At 45.2% G+C, this 20,501-nt stretch overlaps 1 protein-coding gene across 6 annotated transcripts in view; it reads left to right on the forward strand.

Moving 5' to 3' along the window:
* Positions 1 to 20,501, forward strand: part of rapgefl1 (Rap guanine nucleotide exchange factor (GEF)-like 1) — a 79,227-nt gene that overhangs the window by 50,520 nt on the left and 8,206 nt on the right. For all 6 annotated transcript variants that reach the window (XM_041217619.1, XM_041217616.1, XM_041217618.1 and 3 more), the window contains 7 exons: positions 2,772 to 2,850; positions 3,706 to 3,879; positions 5,510 to 5,607; positions 12,880 to 13,002; positions 13,730 to 13,908; positions 17,654 to 17,744; positions 20,395 to 20,445. In XM_041217619.1, coding sequence (XP_041073553.1) covers positions 2,772 to 2,850; positions 3,706 to 3,879; positions 5,510 to 5,607; positions 12,880 to 13,002; positions 13,730 to 13,908; positions 17,654 to 17,744; positions 20,395 to 20,445 — 795 coding nt within the window. The remainder of the gene's footprint in view (positions 1 to 2,771; positions 2,851 to 3,705; positions 3,880 to 5,509; positions 5,608 to 12,879; positions 13,003 to 13,729; positions 13,909 to 17,653; positions 17,745 to 20,394; positions 20,446 to 20,501) is intronic.

Consider the following 20,501-nt stretch of genomic DNA (forward strand, 5'->3'; position numbering starts at 1 on the left):
TAGTTGCCCTTGAGAAGGTGGTGGCGAACTGCCTTCTTGAACTGCTGCAGCCCAAGTGGCTTAGGTACACCCACAGTACCTAAGGGGAGGGAGTTCCAGGATTTTGACCCAGCGACAGTGAAGGAACAGCGATATATTTCCAAGTCAGGACGGTGAGTGACTTGGAGGGGAACTTCCAGGTGATGGTGTTCCCCGTGTATCCGCTGCCCCTGTCCTTCTAAATGGTAGTGGTCGTGGGTTTGGAAGGTGCTGCCTAAGGAGCCTTGGTGAGTTCCTGCAGTGCACCTAGTAGATGGTACACACACTGCTGTCACTGTTCATCGGTGGTGGAGGGCATGAATGTTTGCGGATGTGGCACCAATCAAGTGGGCTGCTTTGTCCTGGATGTTGTCGAGCTCCTTGAGTGTTGTTGAGCTGCATTCATCCAGGCAAGTGGAGGGTTTTCCATCACGCTCCTGACTTGTACCTTGTAGATGTCATTATAGCTCTGTTTCAATCTGAGTTGGGTAGCTATTGACCTTAAGGATATTGTGATGCCATTGATGTCATGACGTGGGCGCATTAAATTTGCCCATACTTTTAGTGAAGTGAGCCCAGTATGTTCACAGACCAAAACTATGACACAAATTAGCACTGAATTGATGATCTCATTCAGAGAACCCATGAGGACAGCTAGCCCAATTAACAATGCAAATGTCATACTGGGATTGAATTAATGCAGAGTTGTTCTGCTCTTCACCTATCCTGTGCTCTACCTAAACAGAGGGTGTCTGAAAGAAAGGTATGACATTTTCCCAGCACTGTCGCCACTCCACTCCCACCCTTTTAGACTAAGATGATACAAATTTAACTTAGTAAAATAAATGAATTAAACCTTTCATGTAGTTGAATGGAGACAAGTTTACTGGATTGGTCAGAACTTGCTGCTCAACATGGGCGATAGAAACGAGCCCCATCATGAGTGTAGTAAGTAGAGAGAAAGTTAGAAGGAGAAGGAATAATAAATTAGACTTCCTTATTGCTTTAAAAAAAATTCATTTTATACCTTACCACTAATAAAAATCTAGGACTGGGAGAACAACACTTTACCAGGCTTTGCACTCTATTTTTATTTGTTTGTCTTATCTGATCTGACATGCTCCCCATGGAATGTGAGTTAGGAATATGAAGACCATGTCTGTAGTATATTGATGGCATTATGATTTTTCACTACATCTTAAGCATTTTGAGTGGATAGTTATTAAGAATATTGATGCTATTAAAGGTAAGAAATTTAAGATGAAAGATCAGGAGAAACATTTTTACACAGAGGGTTGTGAGGCTCTGAAATACACTGCTGGAGTTAGTGATTGAAGCAAAGACCATGTCAATATTTAGGAATAGGTTAGAGAGACATTTGAAGGAAAGAAGAACAAAGACAGATGTTCTTCTGGGATTAAAATAGCTGCCAGTGTGGAGGATAACCGTCAACACTAACTGTTGGGGCTAAACAGTCTGTTTCCGTGTTGTAAAATCTTTGCAGATAAACTAGATTGGCTTCATTCACTTAGTGGGTCAGGAGAACAGTCTCACAAGGCTGACAATAAGTCAAGAAAACTCTCATTCATTTAGCACATTTCATGTCTTCAGGATGTCCTTCACAGTCGATCAGTTATTTTTGATGTTTAGTCACTATCGTTTTGAAGACAAAAATGGCAGTCAATTTGTGCACAGCAAGATTCCACTAAATGGAATGACTAGTCAAGCTGTTTTAGCAGAGCTGGCTGCGGGATAAATTAAGGGGCATAGGTACAAGATTAAAGGTAACAGATTTAAAAGGATGGGAGAGGAGGAGTTTTTTTTTACACCCCCAAAGATGTGAGGCTGTAGAATTTAATTCCAGTGTTCGTGCTTCAGGCAGAAACTATGTCAACCTTCAAGATTAGATTGAAACAGTGGCTGAAAAGAAAGGGGATGAAGGAATATGGGAACCAGGGAGCATTACTTGCTCAGATGGTGAATAATCACAGGCATGGACTGGTTGTGGTGAGCAATTTATTACCATGTGATAACTTTGATTTATTAATGTTCCCCAGCACAACATGAGCGCTTCCCATTCTTATTCAGATAATGCTACGGGATTTTTGACCATCTCAAACAAGTAGATGGCCTTCATTTAATATCCCACCAGAAGGGTGACAAGTCAGACCATGGGGCATTCCCTTATTGCTGCACTGAAGTGTCGTCCTAGATTATGCATTTACTGCATTTAAGCAGTAGCTTTTAATGCCATAAGCACTCCAATCTGCTTCACAGAGGAGAGACATAAGGCAAGTAGCAAGAGTGGCAGCCGAAACACGGTCTCAAGGTGGGATTTGAGGAAGAAGGAAATGAAGTAGTAACTTGGCAGCCTTTAGGTAGAGCTTTTCTGACAGTGGAGTCCAAGTGGCTGAAGGCTGTGCTACCATTGGAAGAGCCAGAAAAAATATCTGCTGCAAGGATCAAGATTGTGCCTTAAGATAAGCACAATCCACACCGGGCAACTCAGCTCTGAAGAAAAGCATTACAGTTTGCTCTTTCTATGATACAAAGTGGTTGGGGAGCAACAGGGAAAGAAACCTGCGAGGTAGGCAGCCCTTCTTAGGCTATCCATATTCTGCAATCTTTAGGCTTTTAGTGATAAATTGTTGAATGACATGTTAATCCTAATGGACAGAAATTCTACCCCTTGATATTTAGGAGACAGCAAAATGTTTACACATTGGTGCTCTCTCTCTCTCTCTCTCTAACAGGTTAAACCTCTGTTCCGTCACTTTAGTCGTACCGATATCTGCCTGCAGCAGAGGGAGCCGCTACGTGGCACAGATGAGAGTAAGTTTTAATGGTTTACCATTGTTACTGAATGAGGAGCTCTGTTCGGCTGAACCAGGCAAACTCTCCCACTAAAATGAACCAAACTCATGGTAGACAGATAAATGCTTCCAATCAAACCGAAGCAACCCAGGTTAAGTGGGTACACCCTCTCGCTGAAACTCAGACACATTCAAGCTGAACTGGTTGGCACTGAGCTGCAGCTGAGAGGACTGATTCACTTGTTGAGTCAGCAGTGTGAAAACAGTGGCTGATGCTGGCACTTTGATGTGTTCAAGTGAGAGACAGATGATGAGTCAACAACAGAAGGGGAGCAAGTCTGACTTACTAGCCTTCCAAGCATATGACTCCGTTCAGTTAAGAGCAACAGGGCTATAAATCACCCAGCAAAGTGATAATGTATCTCTGGGTGTGCAAAGATATTACGAGCAACCTATGTTAACTGCATATTAATTGGACGTTTAATTGTATTCAGGCGCTGGGGATTCACCTGTGCCCATGTAGGTAGAAGCAAATTGAAACTGATTGTCGAATTGGAGATGCACGATATGTCTCTGTAAATAAAAGCTTTTAAGTGCATAAAGATTAGACTCCAGTTATACCCTTCACTGCCTGGCTATCTGAGTTATAACCACCAAATGTAGTAATTAGCCAGGCATAGCACAGAGTGAGTGAAATATTAGCAGAGTGTGATAGCTGAATGGACCAGGACACATCCTATGAGTAACGGTATGTGAATTCTAAAAGAAAAGGTTCTGTTGTTACTGGTTCTGTGCAGACCAGATTTTATGAAGCCAGCTTCTATTTGAATTACCTTGACACTCCTCTTCATTCCATTTCTCCCTCTCCCACCAGTTTTCTGCCGTGTTTACTCGAGTGATCATTCCTACGTGACCATTAAAAGCAGATTGTCAGCGTCAGTGCAGGAGATTGTATTGTCTGTAGCTGAAAAACTTCAGCACTCAGAAGAAGAATCAAAGGAGCCAGTGCACAAGAACCTGCTACTGGTTGCTATAAGATCATCAGGGGGTAAGACTTTGTTATGCATTATGCCTGAAACCTTTTCTCTTTGTAGATCTGGCTTATGCATTGATACTTAGTAAATATTGGCGCTACTTTCTTCTTGAGCATCTGTCTGTAGTTGTTTGGATGCCAAGTATCCTGGCTTTCCGTGGGTCGTGGTCGTCATTACAGAGAGCAGAGCATTAAAGAGGACATTAGATGATCATTTGAATAGAAACAATGAGCAAGGGTATGGGGAAAAGGCAGGGCAATGGCACTAGGTCCTAATGCTTATTTGTAAAGCACTGTCTTTGAGTCAAACTGTCTCCCCACACACCTGCTGGAGAACTCAGTTTACACAAAACCCTTTGAAGTATAAGATATTCTCGAGTTTTGAAGTATCTGATACATGTGAGTCCGCAGTCAACCTGTCAATGTCAAATCCAAGTATAGTTCACTGAGTAGCCTGTCTGTATGCCAAGGCTGGTAGTACAGGATGCCACCAAGTTTTAAAAAAGAAGAAAAGAGAAAGAAAGGTTTGCATTTATTTTGTGCCTTTCATGGCTTCTGGATGCCCCAGAGCATTTACAACCAATGGTTCAAGAAGGCAGCTCACCACCACCTTCTCAAGGGCAACTAGGGATGCTAGCCCAGCCAGCGAAGCCCACATCCTGTGAATGATTAAAAAAAAAATTGCTGTTGCAATGCAGCAACTAATTTTCACACAGCAAGAATTAATGACCAGATCATGTTTTAATGATCTTGATTGAGGGGAGGACGCTATGGAGAACGCGCTTGCTTTTCTTCGAATAGTGGCAAGAGATTTTTTACGTCTGCCTTGAGAGAGAGTAGGTGGGGCCTCAGTTTAACATTTCTTCTGAAAGACAGCACCTCCAACAATGCAGCACTCTCTCAGTACAGGCATCATGGAGCATCTTGTGTGCAAGTCTCCAGACTGAGTCTTGAGCTCACAACATTCTGACTCAGAGATGAGCGTGTTACCAGCTGGACCAAAGCTAATACCTTACAGCCAGGTAAATTAGGAAGCAGTGACACCAAGCTTGGAATTAGATAATTGTAGACTGGAGGAGTTGCAACATGTTGAGTCCATCTCAGGAACGAATCTGGGTTTCAATGCAGGGAGGAGGAGCATGTTGACAGTGTATTTGAAACTTAGGAGGGAGCAAGCGAGCACTGACTGCAACAGTCACAATAAATAAGGAGCCACAACAGGGTCCTGTCGCTGAGTCAAAATTAGTTTAAAGTCAGAGAACAAATGGCTAGATTTCACTGTAACTGTGGCTGAGACGCTGCATCATTTTTTTGGCAAAATTAATAGTTTATCTAAAAAGGAGACTGGATTATGGGGAAGGTAAAAAGCCGACAACCGTTGTCCAATTGGAAATTTCAAATATGTCCATGTTCCCCCCCTGAACTGAGGCCATAAGATTCAGCTGGGGCTGGTAAAAGTCCCTCCGCCGTCTTCAATAAAAACAGAAAACGCTGGAAAAGCTCAGCAGGTCTGGCAGCATCTGTGGAGAGAGAAACAAAGTTAACCCCGTTTCGAGTCCAACGTGACTCTTCTCCGTCTACTTAGCTGCCTTAGTAATACTAAGCTTCCGGTGTGACCCTCAAACTCTTTGCTTTTATTTTCCAGAGAAAACGATGTTTCGGTTGGACGAGGATTCCGTGTTTACGACCTTGGGCGTTAACACTCACCTGTTCGCCTGCACAAAGGAGTCTGTGGAATCACTGGTGAGGCAGAAACTTTCCATCACGTTTCTGTGTTTTCCAATGCCTCTGTGGTCTTGCACCTTTCTATCTCAGTAACCTCTTCAAACCCGACAAGCCTCTGAGATTTTTTTCTATATTCATTCATGGAATGTGGGCGTCACTGGCTAAGCCAGCATTTATTATCAGAGGGCATTGTGAGTCTGGAGTCACATGTAAACCAGACCAGGTAAGGACAGCAGATTTCCTTCCCTAAAGCACACTAGAGAACTAGATGGGTTTTTAACAACAATCAACAATGGCCTCATCATCAGACTTATAATTCCAGATTTTTATTGAATTCAAATTCCGCCATCTGCCGTGCTGGGATTCGAATCCCGCTCCCCAGAGCATTACCCTGGGTTTCTGGATTACTAGCCCACAATGCCATACCACTACATCACTACGATCTCTGTGCTACTCCATTTCTGGCCTCTTGCACCAGTTTTTGTTGTTCCACCATTGATGGCCATGCCTTCCACTGACTACAACTCCAAGCTCTGGAACTCTCTACCTAAAACTCTCCACCTCTCCTCCTTTAAGGCACTCCATGAAACCCACCTTTTCAACCGAGTTTTTGGTTATCTATCCTAACATCTTCCTAATGACTAGGTGTCGAATTTTATTGGGTAATGCCCCCGTGAAACGCTTTGAAACATTTTACAATGTCAAAGGTGTTATAGAGATGCAAAGTTGTTGTTGGTGTTTGAGGAGAAGCCCGGGAGGTGTATTTTTTAATTCATTCATGGGATGTCGGCTTCGCTGGTTGGGCCAGCATTCATTGCCCATCCCTAGTTGCCCTTGACACTTGTGGTGTTAAGCAAGTACTTTTGACCACTGAAATTGGAGAGTAAGGGATTGTTTATTTCTATAATCAATATAAAAAGAGACAATGTTTTAATTGTTATTAACTTAATTATATTGATAACAACATACATTTATATAGTGTCTTTAGTGTAATGCAACACCCCTTGTTTCACGGGGGCTTTAAAAAGCAAAGTATGACAGCGAGCTACACAAGAAAATGTTAGGTAAGGTGACCAAAAGCTTGATCAAAGAGGTAGGTTTTAAGGAGTGTCTTAAAGAAGGAAAGTGAGGCAGAGAGGCATGGTGAGGGGATTCCAGAGCTTGGGGCCTCGGCAACTGAAGGCTTGGCCACCACTGGGTAAAGCACTTTATAATTGGGAATGCACAAGAGACCAGAATTAGAGGAGCGTACATATCTCGGAGGGTTGTGGGACTGGAAGAGATTACAGAGATAGGGAGGGGGCCAGGCCATGGAGGGATTTGAAAACAAGGATGAGAATTTTAAAGCCAAGACGTTGTTTGACTGGGAGCCAATGTGGGTCGGCAGGAGAGACAGAGGAACGGGATTTGCTGCGTGTTAAGACATGGGCAGCAGAGCTTTGGATGACCTCGAGTTTGCAGAGGGTAGGATGTGGGAGACCAGCCAGGAGTGTGTTGGAATAGTCAAGTCTAGAGCTAATGAAGGCATGAATGATAAGGAACAAAGGACTGTACCAGTCTGTGCTAGCATACACCAGATAATAGCTGGCAGTGTCAAACAGTGCCAAACTTCATCAGCCTATGAGAAATTGTCATGACTGTCCCAAACTACATCTGTTCATAATGAACTGTGCTAAGCCAAAGTCCAACATGACTGCCCAAAACTAAGCAAGACAACAGTAGTTGTTAGAATGAGGAGCATTGCAGAACTAATTCAGTTCCATGAAGAGAAAGCACAAGATTAATTTAGCAGCAAATCGCTGGCTTGGTTTGGAGAATGTCTTTCAATTGTGTTTTCATGTTTCGCTGCCTCATTGTTGACGTGTGTCCAAACAATTTGTTGACTTAAAGCAGAAACCTTTAAACCCATAATTGATCGTCCTTCATTTGTGCTGAGCTAGCTAATCCCAGCCTGGGAAAGGTTTCATGTCTAGCCCCAGCACCCCTGGGCTAGGAAAGGGGAAAAACTCCTATCAAGGCTCCTGTGGAACGCCCTGTTTCTTTTTTACTGCGTTAAATGTGATATATAACTACAAATTGTTATTTCTGATTGTCATAGAGTTACTGCTGGTTGCCGCTGTAGTTCATTCGGTAGCATTCGTGCCTCTAATTCAGAGGGTTTTGGGTTCAAGACCCAATCCAGCACTTAACTGAAAAAGTGGACATATTAGTGCAGCACTCAGGGACTGACGCACAGCCGGAGGTGGTGCCTTTCAGATGAAACGTTAAACCAAGTCCCTGGCTCTCCCACTGCCATTCAGTGCTGACGATTACTCATGATGGATGACCAAATGAATGGGATACAGCAGTGTGGCAGACTCTTACACAATTCTACCCCAGGAAGAGGCAGGTCCTATAGAGAGAAGGCTGGAAAAAATGTGCTTCAAACTAAATTTGATCTTGAAAATAATTCCTCCTGGTGCAATAGCTGGCTGCTTCCTTACTGGTAAAAATGAACTATCAGAGTTTAAACAGGTTGTTTTATTCCATGGGAAAATTTCTCCCCCCACCCACCCCTGTTGGGGGGGAAGTGCAGGAGCGAGCACGGGCAGGCGCGCCTCCAATTGGCATCCCCAATCGGGGGCGTGCCACCATTTTAAGTGGGCGGCCAATTAAGGCTCAGCCAGCATGACGTCCTCCAGGAAGTGCTATGTGTTCCCTGTGTGGGGGGGGGGGGCGGAATTCCTTCAGCCGGGAGTGCCTCTTTCGCGCATGCGTACGAAAGAGCGCACAGATCTCCCTGAGGCTAAGTGCCGCCTCAGAGAGATCACCTCGGAATTAAAACTTTTAAGACAAATGTTTAAAAAATTTCCCTGGTATGTCACCCGTCACATGAGTTGGAAATGTCTATCGCTTTAACTCAAACCTTTATTAAACATTTAAAAACACTCATGAAACCTCATCCCACCTGTGGATGAGGTTCCATGCTTTTTCTGAAGCCCGCCAGGGCTCCTGGCCTGCCCGCCAGCCTTAAGGTTGGAAGGGCAGCCCTGTCAATTACCTAAATTGGTTTACTAATGGCCTCAATAGGCCGTTGACAGGTCAGCGGGCACATAGCTGACTCGGCTGCGCCCCCACCAATCTGAAAATGGAAATGACGCGGGGTGACGTCGGGAGTTGTGCCCGATGTCATCCCGTGTCATATTACGTGTTGGCGAGCGGGCCCCGCCCCCCGCTCGCCGACCGGAATATCCTCCCCCCCCATGGTTTTATCAAAGAGTGAGCTGATACAACTTGCATATTCCTGCTAAAATCAAGGTACCATAGATCTGAGTGAAATAATCATGTGCATTCTCCATGGCAACTGCTATGATTGCCTGTGCATTCTCCATGGCAACTGTTATGATGTGGCAGGTGGTATGTGCCAGGTGGACCAAATCCACAAGGGAAACTTGGCCAAGCTATCACAACAGTTTTGCAATTTGTATTTATTACAAGATTTGTGCACTGAATTCAGAAGTTATGAGTCCACTAATGCCTTTAGAGATTTTTAAAATTAAATTAAAATATTTATTAAGAAAAGAAAACATAAGATTACATTTACTTAATATTATATCAAATCCCAAAATTCCTAATTAACCTGACTCCCAACTACACACCTCCTTTAAGGCAACAGTCCAAAATAGATTTTAAATCTAAATAGGCAATCCAGCAAGGTTACCACAGCATCCACTTGACCGTCGAATTCCAAAGATTTTTAACACAACTTTAGCTACTGGAGCAGTACTGATTCTTCAGAGTGCCTAAAGACATTTCCCAAGCCTGCTCCACACGGTGTACTTCTCAAGGTTTTACATGGCCATCTCCACCTAGCCTTCCATCCTTGTTTCTGTGTCTATGTGTCTTTAGAAATTTACTTTTACCAATATATAAAAATCTTTCATGCCATCATTATGGTCAGCACTCCTGGGAAAAATAAACGTATTGCTTTGCCTCGCTTATCTTGTTAGTTGTAAACATTACACCATCCCTTTGAAAATCAAACAACCCCTTCACTTATCTAAAAATGCAAATTTCCTTCACACTCTTTCTCTGGAACCCTTGCCCCAGCTTAGCTATCTTCATTTCAAAAGTCTGCCAAACCTAGCTCTTTTGATAATTTCAATTTTGTAGCCTAAGCATCTCTAGTCTATTTAAAGCAGTCAAACAGACAGAACCATCCACACTCACACCCATGAGCCTACAATAATGTTATGAAAAATATGATAGTTTTGTGGCACAGTGCCTCTATCAATCAGAGTCCACTTGCCAACCAATGAGCTCCTATGGTATAAATTTACCTGGAAAAACTCAGCAGGTCTGGCAGCATCGGCGGAGAAGAAAAGAGTTGACTTTCAAGTCCTCATGACCCTTCAACAGAACTAGTTCTGTTGAAGGGTCATGAGGACTCGAAACATCGACTCTTTTCTTCTCCACTGATGCTGCCAGACCTGCTGAGTTTTTCCAGGTAATTCTGTTTGTGTTTTGGATTTCCAGCATCCGCAGTTTTTTTGTTTTTATTACGGTATAAATTTGTTGCGTTCCCTGACTTTGGTATTCTTGTGATTGTCCTGATGAGTGCAAGACAAAAAAACTTTGACAGAAAAAGCCTCTTTCTTTCAGCAATACTATGGGCAGAATTTTTACCTCGTCAGGCAGGCCCAGGAGCAGCCAGCAATGGATTGCCGCCCACCATCGGCCTCCGACCGCGATTTCACGTTGGCTGGCCAGTTCACCACCAGCGTGAAATGTGCGCTGTCAGCCTCAACGCGGTGGGGGTGGGTGGGGGGGGGGGGAGCAGGAGCGGGAGGAGCGCGAGCATCAAAGTTTGCGCGTCTGCGGCGGGCGCGATCAGTGGAAGCTCCCTGAAGGCACAGAGCTCCCCTCAGGGAGCTGAAGATTTCTAACGTGAAAAATAAAGAATTCAAAAATAAGGAGAATGTGACTCTGTCACATGAGCAGGGACATGTTAAAAATGATATTTAAAAATCTATCTTTTTAATCACTATTCGAAACCGCATCCCTCCCATGGATGAGGTTTCGCAAAAAAATGCAAAGGCCGCTTGGCCTATTCGCCCGCCTGCCCACCAATTGTAAGGTTGGGTGGGCAGGGAAAATCTCGCTTTAATTAATTCATTAATTAATGGGCATAACAACCCTCTTAATTGTCAGCGGGCGTTCTGCCGACTCCCGCGTGCATCCGCCAACCAAAATATTGCGTGAGTGCGTGATGATATCCGAACGCTCGCCTGATGTCATGGCGTGCTAACGCACGTGTATGTCATGCGTGTGCCCACACACTGAGCTGAAAATCCTGGCCTATGTGTGTTCTATTTACCCAATTAATATATGCACACTGAACTCTTTCTAGAAATCTTAATCATTAGCAGGCTTATCCCGCCACAACTAATTAGCATAGTGAAATATATTTATTCAGCCCATCACCACTTCTCTAATTATCTTATTGTTTTCTAACCTCAATGTTAAATGGATTGTACAGATATCAGGGCTATGCCTAGAGCTGTCAAACATAGAACTACACTTTTGAAATATAATACTAAATATGCTGGAAATACACAGCATGTATATCAGTATCTGTAAAACCCGACCTGTTACAGCATTTACCTTTTTAAAAAATGTAGTAAATCATCAATGTAATTTTCATGGTTGTAGCGTTACCATCAGTTCTGTGGTAGTAGGAGCACCGGACTTTCCTAATTGGAACCATCTGAGAGCTAGTTCGATACCTCAGAGTTAAAAGGTTGTAGATTCACACGCCACTGCAGGACTTGGGGATGTAATCTAGGCTGACATTTCAGTGCAGTACTGAGGGAATGCAGCATGGTCAAAGGTGCCGTCTTTCAGATGAGATAGTAAATCGGTGTCCTTTCTACCAATTCAGATGGATGGAACAGATGGATCAAAACTAAGAGGAGCAAGGAATTCTTGGTTATCCCGGCCAAATATTTCTCCCTCAACCGATACCATTATTATCCAGTGATTGATTAATTTGCTAATTGTGGGGATTGGCTGTGCTCAGATTGCTTGTCCTGTTTACCTACATGACCCCTGTGATTATACTTCAAAGGTATCCCATTGATTATAAAACATTTTGGGATGTTCTGAATACAAGTTCTATCCTAGTGAATAGTCTGCCTTGGAATAATAGAGCAAACCCAATAATCATCAAGAAAACCACAGCCCAGATCTACTGGTCTCTGGATTGTCGGAGGTCAGACATAGCATCAAAAATGCAGTACGGAAGCCCCAATGCAATGACTCTGTGAGAATTGCCTGGGAGGTTTGAACTTCCGATGGGCAACTTCTTGGCAGCCGACAAAAACGTCTCCAATTCTGAGTTGGAGTCAGAGACTTCGGACAGTTCTGATTTACTCACCTGGATAGTTACTTAGGAAATGTTAGACAGAAAAATCCTATTCTAACTCTTGGGTAACCATGCAACTGAACCCTCCCTCTCTGCCCCACACCCCCACCTGACCCCCTCTTTGAACCCCAAGCCACAACCCACCCACCCCCACCAACCCGATTTGACCCTACCTCGCCACCTTATTTCTCCCCTCACCCAATGATGCTCCAGCTCCTCCCTAACCTGACCTCACCACCTGATTTCCCGCTCACCCCCAGACGCCCCAGCTCCTCTCCAACCCGACCTGACTCGACCCCACCACCCAACACCCCTCCCTGACCCCCAAACTCCACCCCTGATGCCCCGACTCCCCCACAACCCGACCTCACCACCCTATACATTTACCCACTTACCTTACCCGCCCTACCCCCTCACCTGCCCTACCCCCTTACACAGTTATCATCTCTCCGTAACTTTTCAAAGAAGCTTTGAGACACTTCAACTCTTTACTTACCAGAATACAGCAGCTGGTGCTGTAAGAAGGGGCCTAGCCTGCCTTCTCTGTACAGTCCAGTGCTACGAAGAAGCAGCTCCATTTCTGACACGCTCCACATTTCTGGAGAAGCCAGGAACAGAAGTAGCGGCCAGAAACATGGAGCCCCGGCGTGGTGCAGGAAAGTAGGAGATTGCCGGTCCCCGGGAGGGTCCAGCCCTGTAAGTTTTAGCAGCGGCTATTACCCATTGATTTTTAACCAGCTGTTGGGTTCCATTAGAACTTCAGAAGTTAAAATGGTGGCTATCAATATTAAATAGATGCCAGCACCCTTGCTTATCGCAGATGTGACGCTGACTCACGTGCTACGTAAATGCCGATTATTGATTCTCTCATCTTGTGTTGATCATAGGTCCCGCCACCAGCTGTCGAGCGCCTCCCTCACGAAGGACCAGAAATCAATGAAATGAACATGGTGGAAATGGCCAATCAGATCACGATGTTTGACTGGGAGCTTTTAAATTGTGTGCATGAGGTATTAGCCTCCCTCAAATCTCAGACCTCAACTTTCAATGTAATATCAGGGGGAGACAGTGGTATAGTGGTAATGCCACTGGACTAGTAACCCAGAAACCCCGGCTAATGCTCTGGGAACATGGGTTCAAATCCCACCAGGGCAGCTGGTGGAATTTAAATTCCATTATAATTTCAGAAGTTAAAATTAAAAAAATTCAAGGGCAATTAGGGATGGGCAATAAATGCTGGCCTAGCCAGCGATGCCCACATCCCATAAATACCTTTTTTTAAAATAAAAATCAATTAATTATTGAAAAGAAATTAAGAATGAAAGCTAATCTCAGTAATCGTGACCATGAAACCATCACTGATTGTCAGAAAAACCCACTTGGTTCCTTACCTGGTCTGAGCTACATGTGTCTCCAGATCCACAGCAAGGTGGTTCACCCTAAACTGCCGTCAAAGGGCAAATAGGGATGGGCAGTAAAGACTGGCATTGCCAGCTACATCCAAATTATTAAAAAAATTAATTAAAGGGGAATAGCAAAAAGGTGGTTAAGGGACAGCTAGATAAAGACTTGAGGAAGAAAGGAATAGAAAGCTATGCTGATTGGGTTGGAGGAAGAGGAGTGGAGGAGACTCACATGGTACATAAACACTGACAGAGACCAGTTGGGCTGTATGGCCTGTGTCTGTGCTGTAAGTTCTTCCCGCTCCGTGTTAACGTGTGGCTGATTTCCTTACAGCTGGAGCTGATCCATTATGTGTTCCGGAATGAGAGCATTCGGAGGCGAACAGCAAACCTGGAGCTGGTGCTGCAGCGGTGCAGCGAGGTGCAGCACTGGGTCGCGACTGAGATACTAATGTGTGAACGCCTAGGCAAGCGAGTGCAGCTTCTCAAAACCTTCATTAATATCGCTGCTCTGTAAGTACTCACCCGGATTTAATTGGTGTCGGTGAGAGAGGGGACCAGGAAGATGGTAGAATGTATTAAGATTTGTAACAGCGTGTTTTCACCACCGCCCCATTCAGGCCAGGAGTCACTCTTGTTTCGCCCCGTATCTGTGCTGAGTGAGTGTCGGCTTGGCTCACCCTTGTTTCTGGCTCAAAAGGTTGCGGGTTCTCGTCCCTGCTTTAAACCTGTGCACAGACTTTAGGATGATGCTTTCTCGTGTTGAGCTGTGTGGTTGGAGGTGCCAACTTTCCTTATGAGGTCCTTTAGGTGGATGTAAAATATCTTGTGGCACTTTGTAGAAGGATAGCAGGGAAATCCCCCAGTGGCCAATCTTCATGTCTAAGACAACACGATCAGAAGGAGGTTAGCTGGCTGTTCAGTTAATGCGGTGGCCATAGTGGCAATGTCACAGTGCAGAGGTTCGGGTTAATACTCTGGGGACTTGGGGCAGAATTTTCCTGTTGGGGATTTGGGGGCGGGGCCCGCTCGCCGACAGGGAAATGACGCGGGATGATGTCAGGAGGAATCCCCGACGTCATCCCGGTCCCTTTAAATATTGAGGAAGGTGGGCGGACAGCGAAATCAGCTGTCCGCCCGCTGACCTGCCGATGGCCAATTAAGGCCATTGACAGGCTAATTAAGCTTGTTAAATGCCCTGCCCGGCCAACCTTAAGGCTGGGGGGTGGGGGGGGGGTGGGGTGCAGGCCGGGAGCTCCAGCCGTCTCCTGATAATACATGAAACCTCATCCACTGGCGGGGCGAGGTTTCATGTTCGTGTTTAAAGACTTCAATAAAGTTGATGTGTCTCTTATTATTTTTAATGTTTTTTTTTTACCCTGTCTCAGGGAGCAGTGCGCTTTTTTCGTGCGCGAAAGAGCGGACTTTGACAGCTGGGGATTCCCTTCCCTCCCTACCCCACACACAGGAAGTGCACAGCGCTTCCCGTCAGGCAGGCCGCTGGATGGGCTTTAATTGGCCCCACCCACTCAAAATGGCGGCGGGGCCCGTTTCGGTGGCGGAGTTCGGATATGCAATCGAAGGCTAACCTCAGCAACGATGACCATGAAACTATCGTCAATTTTTAAAACCCATCTAGCTGGTTCACTTCAGGAAAGGGAATCTGCTGCTTTTGTCTGGCCTGGCCTACCTGTGACCCCAGATCCTCTAAAGTGGCCCTAGTAGGCCACTCAGTTCAAGGGCATTTAGGGATGGCGACAAATGCTGGCCCTTGCCAGAGGTGCCCGCATCCCAGGAAGGATTAAAAAGAAAGATCTTGACGGGGAATAAATAGCCTGTCCCCAAAAGCCACGTAGTTACGGTGACAACGATTCAAAAATATTTCATTGTCTGTTAAGCAGTTAAGGGCAGTCCTGAGGGTACGGCAAATGCTGCATTAATACATATTTTTATAACTGAGCTCAGTGCTGCCACAGCTGGAGGGCCCCCTACAACTGACCTCGGTGCCCTGGGCTGGGAAAAAAACGAAAGCACAATCAGCCAAAGTTCCCACTCCATTGACCTTAACCTAGAAATCTGCGCGTGTGAGAGGAGAATTACAAGTTCAGCTGCCATGCCAGGCGCAACGATGGCTCGGCTGATAGATCAAGAGCAGGTGAGACACAGCGAGCTGCTTGTTCACCAGCCCAAGTCAGGAGAAGAGGTTCAGGAGGAAAAGAAATCCTACAGTTTACCAGAAGTGATAAAAATCGCCCTTGTCAGGTGAATGAACTGGAGCAGTTGAGATAAAGGATCTTGTTTATGATCAGGCAGTAGGAGTACTCCATCCCGCATTAATCAGATATTATTTTCTGCATGCAGTCTAGACGTTTCACACCGCACGAGATAATCAGTGGCTTCAGTTTCAGGGCAACCACAACATCTGCCATTCGAAGAATTTAAGGGGGTGCCTGTGCCTTGCTGACTGACTCCACCCAGTGAGAGTGTCAGCCGTGAATTACCTACACGGCAAGGCCTGTTGTTTAAAGTTCACATTCCTTAAGCCGACAGCTCCCTCAGCACCTGTTCAGCTAACCTAAACACCAACACTGGGAATCCTGGTTGGACTCCTGTCATCAGTAAAACTTCACTGGCTTAATGGCTAACCAACAGTAATTGGACGTTCTGCTGTAACTCTCATACTCACAGCAGCAAGTGTGAGCATGGAGCAGAGTATTCCTGTGCTGCTTGGACTGGAAACTCCATTAATCCACAGGGATCGATAAACTCAACAGGATGTCATTACCACCTAACACTGATGGAAGCATTGACCCTCTGAACAATACAGGAACAGTAATAATTAATATCACAAAAGCAAAATACCGTGGATGCTGGAAGTCCGAAATTATTAATAAATTAATATGCACATGTAGATAATGTTAATTAAAATATTTTTTAAAATAAAAATAATTAATATCAAGTTAGCACTAAAAAATTAGTTGTTTTTACCCAAATATATTTACCTGTGCCTTTACATGTGTAAACACACTTTTAAAGGATACTTTTCCGATTTCACAGTGAGCCTTGAGGCCCGAGAGTAAATGATTGGAGAGTTGGTCACTCACTGCCCACGATTTTCTGACCATTTAAAATGCTGGGGCAGGGACACCCAAACTCGTGCTGTATGGCTTAGGGACCCAGCCATGGGTGTCAGCAGTAGAATTACCCCCGGATGAGCTACTTTGCACCTCTACATCCTAACTCTGAACCGTAAAAGAGACTGAGATCCTCCGGCTGCGGAATGGTTATTCTTATTGGATCCCAGGAGTAGCCCTGGCAGTTTTGAGATCTGTTCCATTGTTTATTTTTGCAATTGGAAGAAAGAATTTCTTTTGCATTTATTTTAGTGCCTTGCCTGACATTAGGACATCCCAAAGCTCTTCACAGCCAAGGAAGTGTAATCACTGTTGTAGGAAACGTGGTAGCCAATTTGTGCGCAGCAAGCTCCCGCACGTAGCAATGTGTTCGCAACCAAATAATCTGTTTTAATGATGTCAGCTGAGGGATAAATATTGGCGTAGAACTTCCTGCTTTTCTTTAAAATAGGGTCCTTGGATCTTATACGTCCATTTCAGCCTTTGGTCTTGTTGATTCTGGCTCCTTTCTGCACCATCAATGGCACAAGACCTCAGCCAACGGCAGCTCTCATCCCTGGTGTTCCCCTCCCCTTTTGTGTCATTCCTTCACTCCCCACCTTCAAAAACTCCCCCAATCCTACCTTTTTGGTCAGGGTGTTAAAAGTTCTTTCCTAACCCTGCTACTTACCTTGATGTCCATCACATTAAAGGTGGTGTGTAAATGTAAGTTAATGCTTTGACATGCTTCGTTGAATACAGCCATGAACAGTTACATCCTTGATTCTCAATTATTAAAACTGATATTTCTTGACCCCTAACCTTTGGCTTCGGACTTTACCTTGTTAAACCCTCAGGCTTTCCCACTCACCCTTGATTAAATTCCACGAAACCCATCTCTTCAACTAAGCTTTTGGTCTCTCACTCAATTGCTCCTTCCTCGGCGTGACAACTCTCTTCTGTACACCAAGGTGTTGGGCGCCTTGGGGTGTTTTATACATTGAAGGTGCCAAGTGTAATTGCAAGTTACTGGACTCAAAAAAAAGCCGTGGGAAAATGCTGTGGTTGAGTTGCCCCTCCCTGATACACAAGAATATTTCACCTGTTCACCCATGTCGATCCTAATGCCTCCCTTCACTTTCCAGCTGTAGGGAGAAGCAGAACCTGTTCTCATTCTTCGCCATCATCATGGGCTTGTGCAATGCAGCTGTCAGTCGCCTCTGTCTGACCTGGGAGGTGAGTAAATCATTGACAATCAGAGAGTGCCTGAGTTCAGTGGCCTGTGCTGTTTATGCGCATTGTCACAGTTAATTATGAACATAAGTCAATATTATATTAATGGAATAATATTAATTGTATAAAACACTGGTTCAGCTGCAACTGGAGTATTGCATCCAATCCAGGGCACCACATTTTAGGAAAGACGTGAAGGCATTAGAGAGAGTGCGGAGAAGATTCACGAGAATGGTTCCAAGGATGAGGAACTTCAGCTACGTGGATAGATTGGAGAGGTTGGGACAGTTTTCCTTGGAGAAAAGAAGGTTGAGAGGAGATTTGATAGAGGTATCCAAAATCATGAGGGGTTTGGATAGTGTAAGTAGAGAAATGTATTGGTGGAAGGAGCGAGAACGAGAGGGCACAGATTTAAGGTTACTGGCAAAAGAAGTGATGGAGACGTGAGGAGAAAATTTTCCATGCAGTGTGTGGTTAAGATCTGGAATGTCTGAGAGTGTGGTGGAGATGGGTTGAATTGAGACATTGGAAAATGAATTGAATTATCATCTGGAAAGGAAGAATGTGCAGGGTTACAGGGAGAAGGCAGGGAATGGCACTAGGTGAGTTGCTCATTCAGAGAGCTGGTGCAGACATGGCCAGCCAAATGGTTTCCTTCTGTGCTGGAACGATTCTATGGTATTACTAATTAACCCATTAGCTTTTCTGACCACCTCATGTGTTCTGGTATCTAGTTCACCATATTTATTATGACAAATAAGATTTTGCTTAAAATTCTGGCCTGGACTTCTCTCCTCTCCTGAAGGGAACAATCCTCTACTAGAACTGAGTATAAATCCACAATCTTCTGGGGCAAGATAGTGCTCGCAGTGCAGCCAAACTGAAGCATAAACCCCCGCACACAAACTTCAACTCATCCTGACCTCTCTTCCCCATCTCTGCTCCAGCTCCCCTGTCCCCCTAATCCTTCATGTCCTCCTGTCCCCCCGATGCCTTCATTTCAGAATATTTGTCTTTGAATCCCTCAAATGCCTTTGCCTGCCCTACCTACTTCCACAACCTTCCACAGCCCTACATCCCTACTTTGTGCCCTCCAGCCTCCGAAAATCTGCCCTATTGTGGCAATCCCTTCCCCTCTATAACCGGTTCTCAGCTTCAGCCTTTTCACAACGGTCCTCAGGAGCTCCGTTTGGCTCCATATCATCCTGACTTCAAAAGTTGGTCTCTTTGACTACACTTCACATAATTTTGCTTTACCCCCCAACTGTGAACCACTGTGGCCCATTTTGCCATGTTATAGGTGCTTTATGGATGTAGGTTGTTGTTGTACTAGCTGCAGTATGCATAGTTCTCGATTTTGGGAGAAGGGATGCTTTTACAGCGAAGTGCTGCCGACCATAGACACGCAGTTATCCATTTGTTGCGACCCATTGTGTCAACCTGACCAGTCTTGGTGAAAAGGAGCTTCTACAATCCTGTCTTTGGGATAAGGGGGTCATTTTTGTACAGCGGGATGCACAGCCCCATATATTTGCTCTCTGTGGTGGTCAGCAGCCGACTGAGATGAGGTCCATGCCCATGCCCCTGGCACCACATCTGAATGTACAAGCAAGAGAATGGCAGACAAACATTTCTCTCTGGAAACAGGAAGATGTCTCAGTTGAGAAGATAAGTGCTGGGGCTAGGGAAAGGGAGTAGGTGATGTGACACTGATGTCCGAGAGGCAAAGACAGGGAGTGGAGGAAGATCGTGCAGGGTCGTGGAATGTATCAAGAGAGGAAAGTTTGAAAAAAACAATGACTGCATTGACTGTGATCAAATAGAGAAAGACAAGGAAGTTTCAGATGGAAAGCAAGAGGTTGAAGGGTGAGCGAGATCACTTGTTCATCAGCCACAACAGCTCTTCAGGTCTTGATGTTGGTCAGTGAGTCTTTACCAAACTAGATTTCAAAGTGAAGTGCAAACTCGTAATCAGCACACGCAGCCCCAAGTAGAACATGAGAACATAAGAAATTGGAGCAGGAGTAGGCCATTCAGCCCCTCGAGCCTGCTCCACCATTCAGTAAGTTCACGGCTGATCTGATTGTGACCTTAGCGTCACTTTCTTTCCTGTCCCCCCCATAACCCTTGTCAATCAAAAACCTGTCTAACTCAGCCCTGAATGTGTTCACTGACCCGGCCACCACTGCTTGTTTGGGAAGAGAATTCCAAACACCGAACAGCCCTCTGACAGAAGAGATTCCTCCTCATCTCCCTCTTAAGTGGGGCACCCCTCACTTTGAAACTGTGGCCGGGATTTTTTGGCCCCATTGTGGTGGGAGATTCGCTGGCCCAGCCATAAGTCCATTGACTGTCGGCAGAACTGGACGATCCCAGGAGCGGGCGGAGGGGAGCTGGGGGCGGGGGCGGGGTGGGGGGGTGGTGGTGGGGGTGGGGGGGGGGGGGGGGGGGGGGGTGAGAAAAATCCCGCCCTATGCTTCCGAGTACTAGATTCCTCCATGAGGGGAAGCATCCTCTGAGTACCTACACTGTCAAGCCCCCCACAAGGGTCTTATAAACCTAAGTAAAACTGTCCTTGGCTGAGTTTCTGTTTTTTGACCTTTCAAAAAGAAACATTTTTTTTATTCCCACTTTGTCTTTTTTGGCTTTACAGAAACTGCCCGCAAAATGCAAAAAGCTGTTCCAGAAATTCGAGAGCTTAACGGTAAGTGACGGCCAGTCCCTCACTCGAGATCAAATGACCTGACTTAGTGATCGAGG

Source organism: Carcharodon carcharias, chromosome 23 (assembly GCF_017639515.1).
Source record: "Carcharodon carcharias isolate sCarCar2 chromosome 23, sCarCar2.pri, whole genome shotgun sequence".
NCBI classification, from domain to species: domain Eukaryota; kingdom Metazoa; phylum Chordata; class Chondrichthyes; order Lamniformes; family Lamnidae; genus Carcharodon; species Carcharodon carcharias.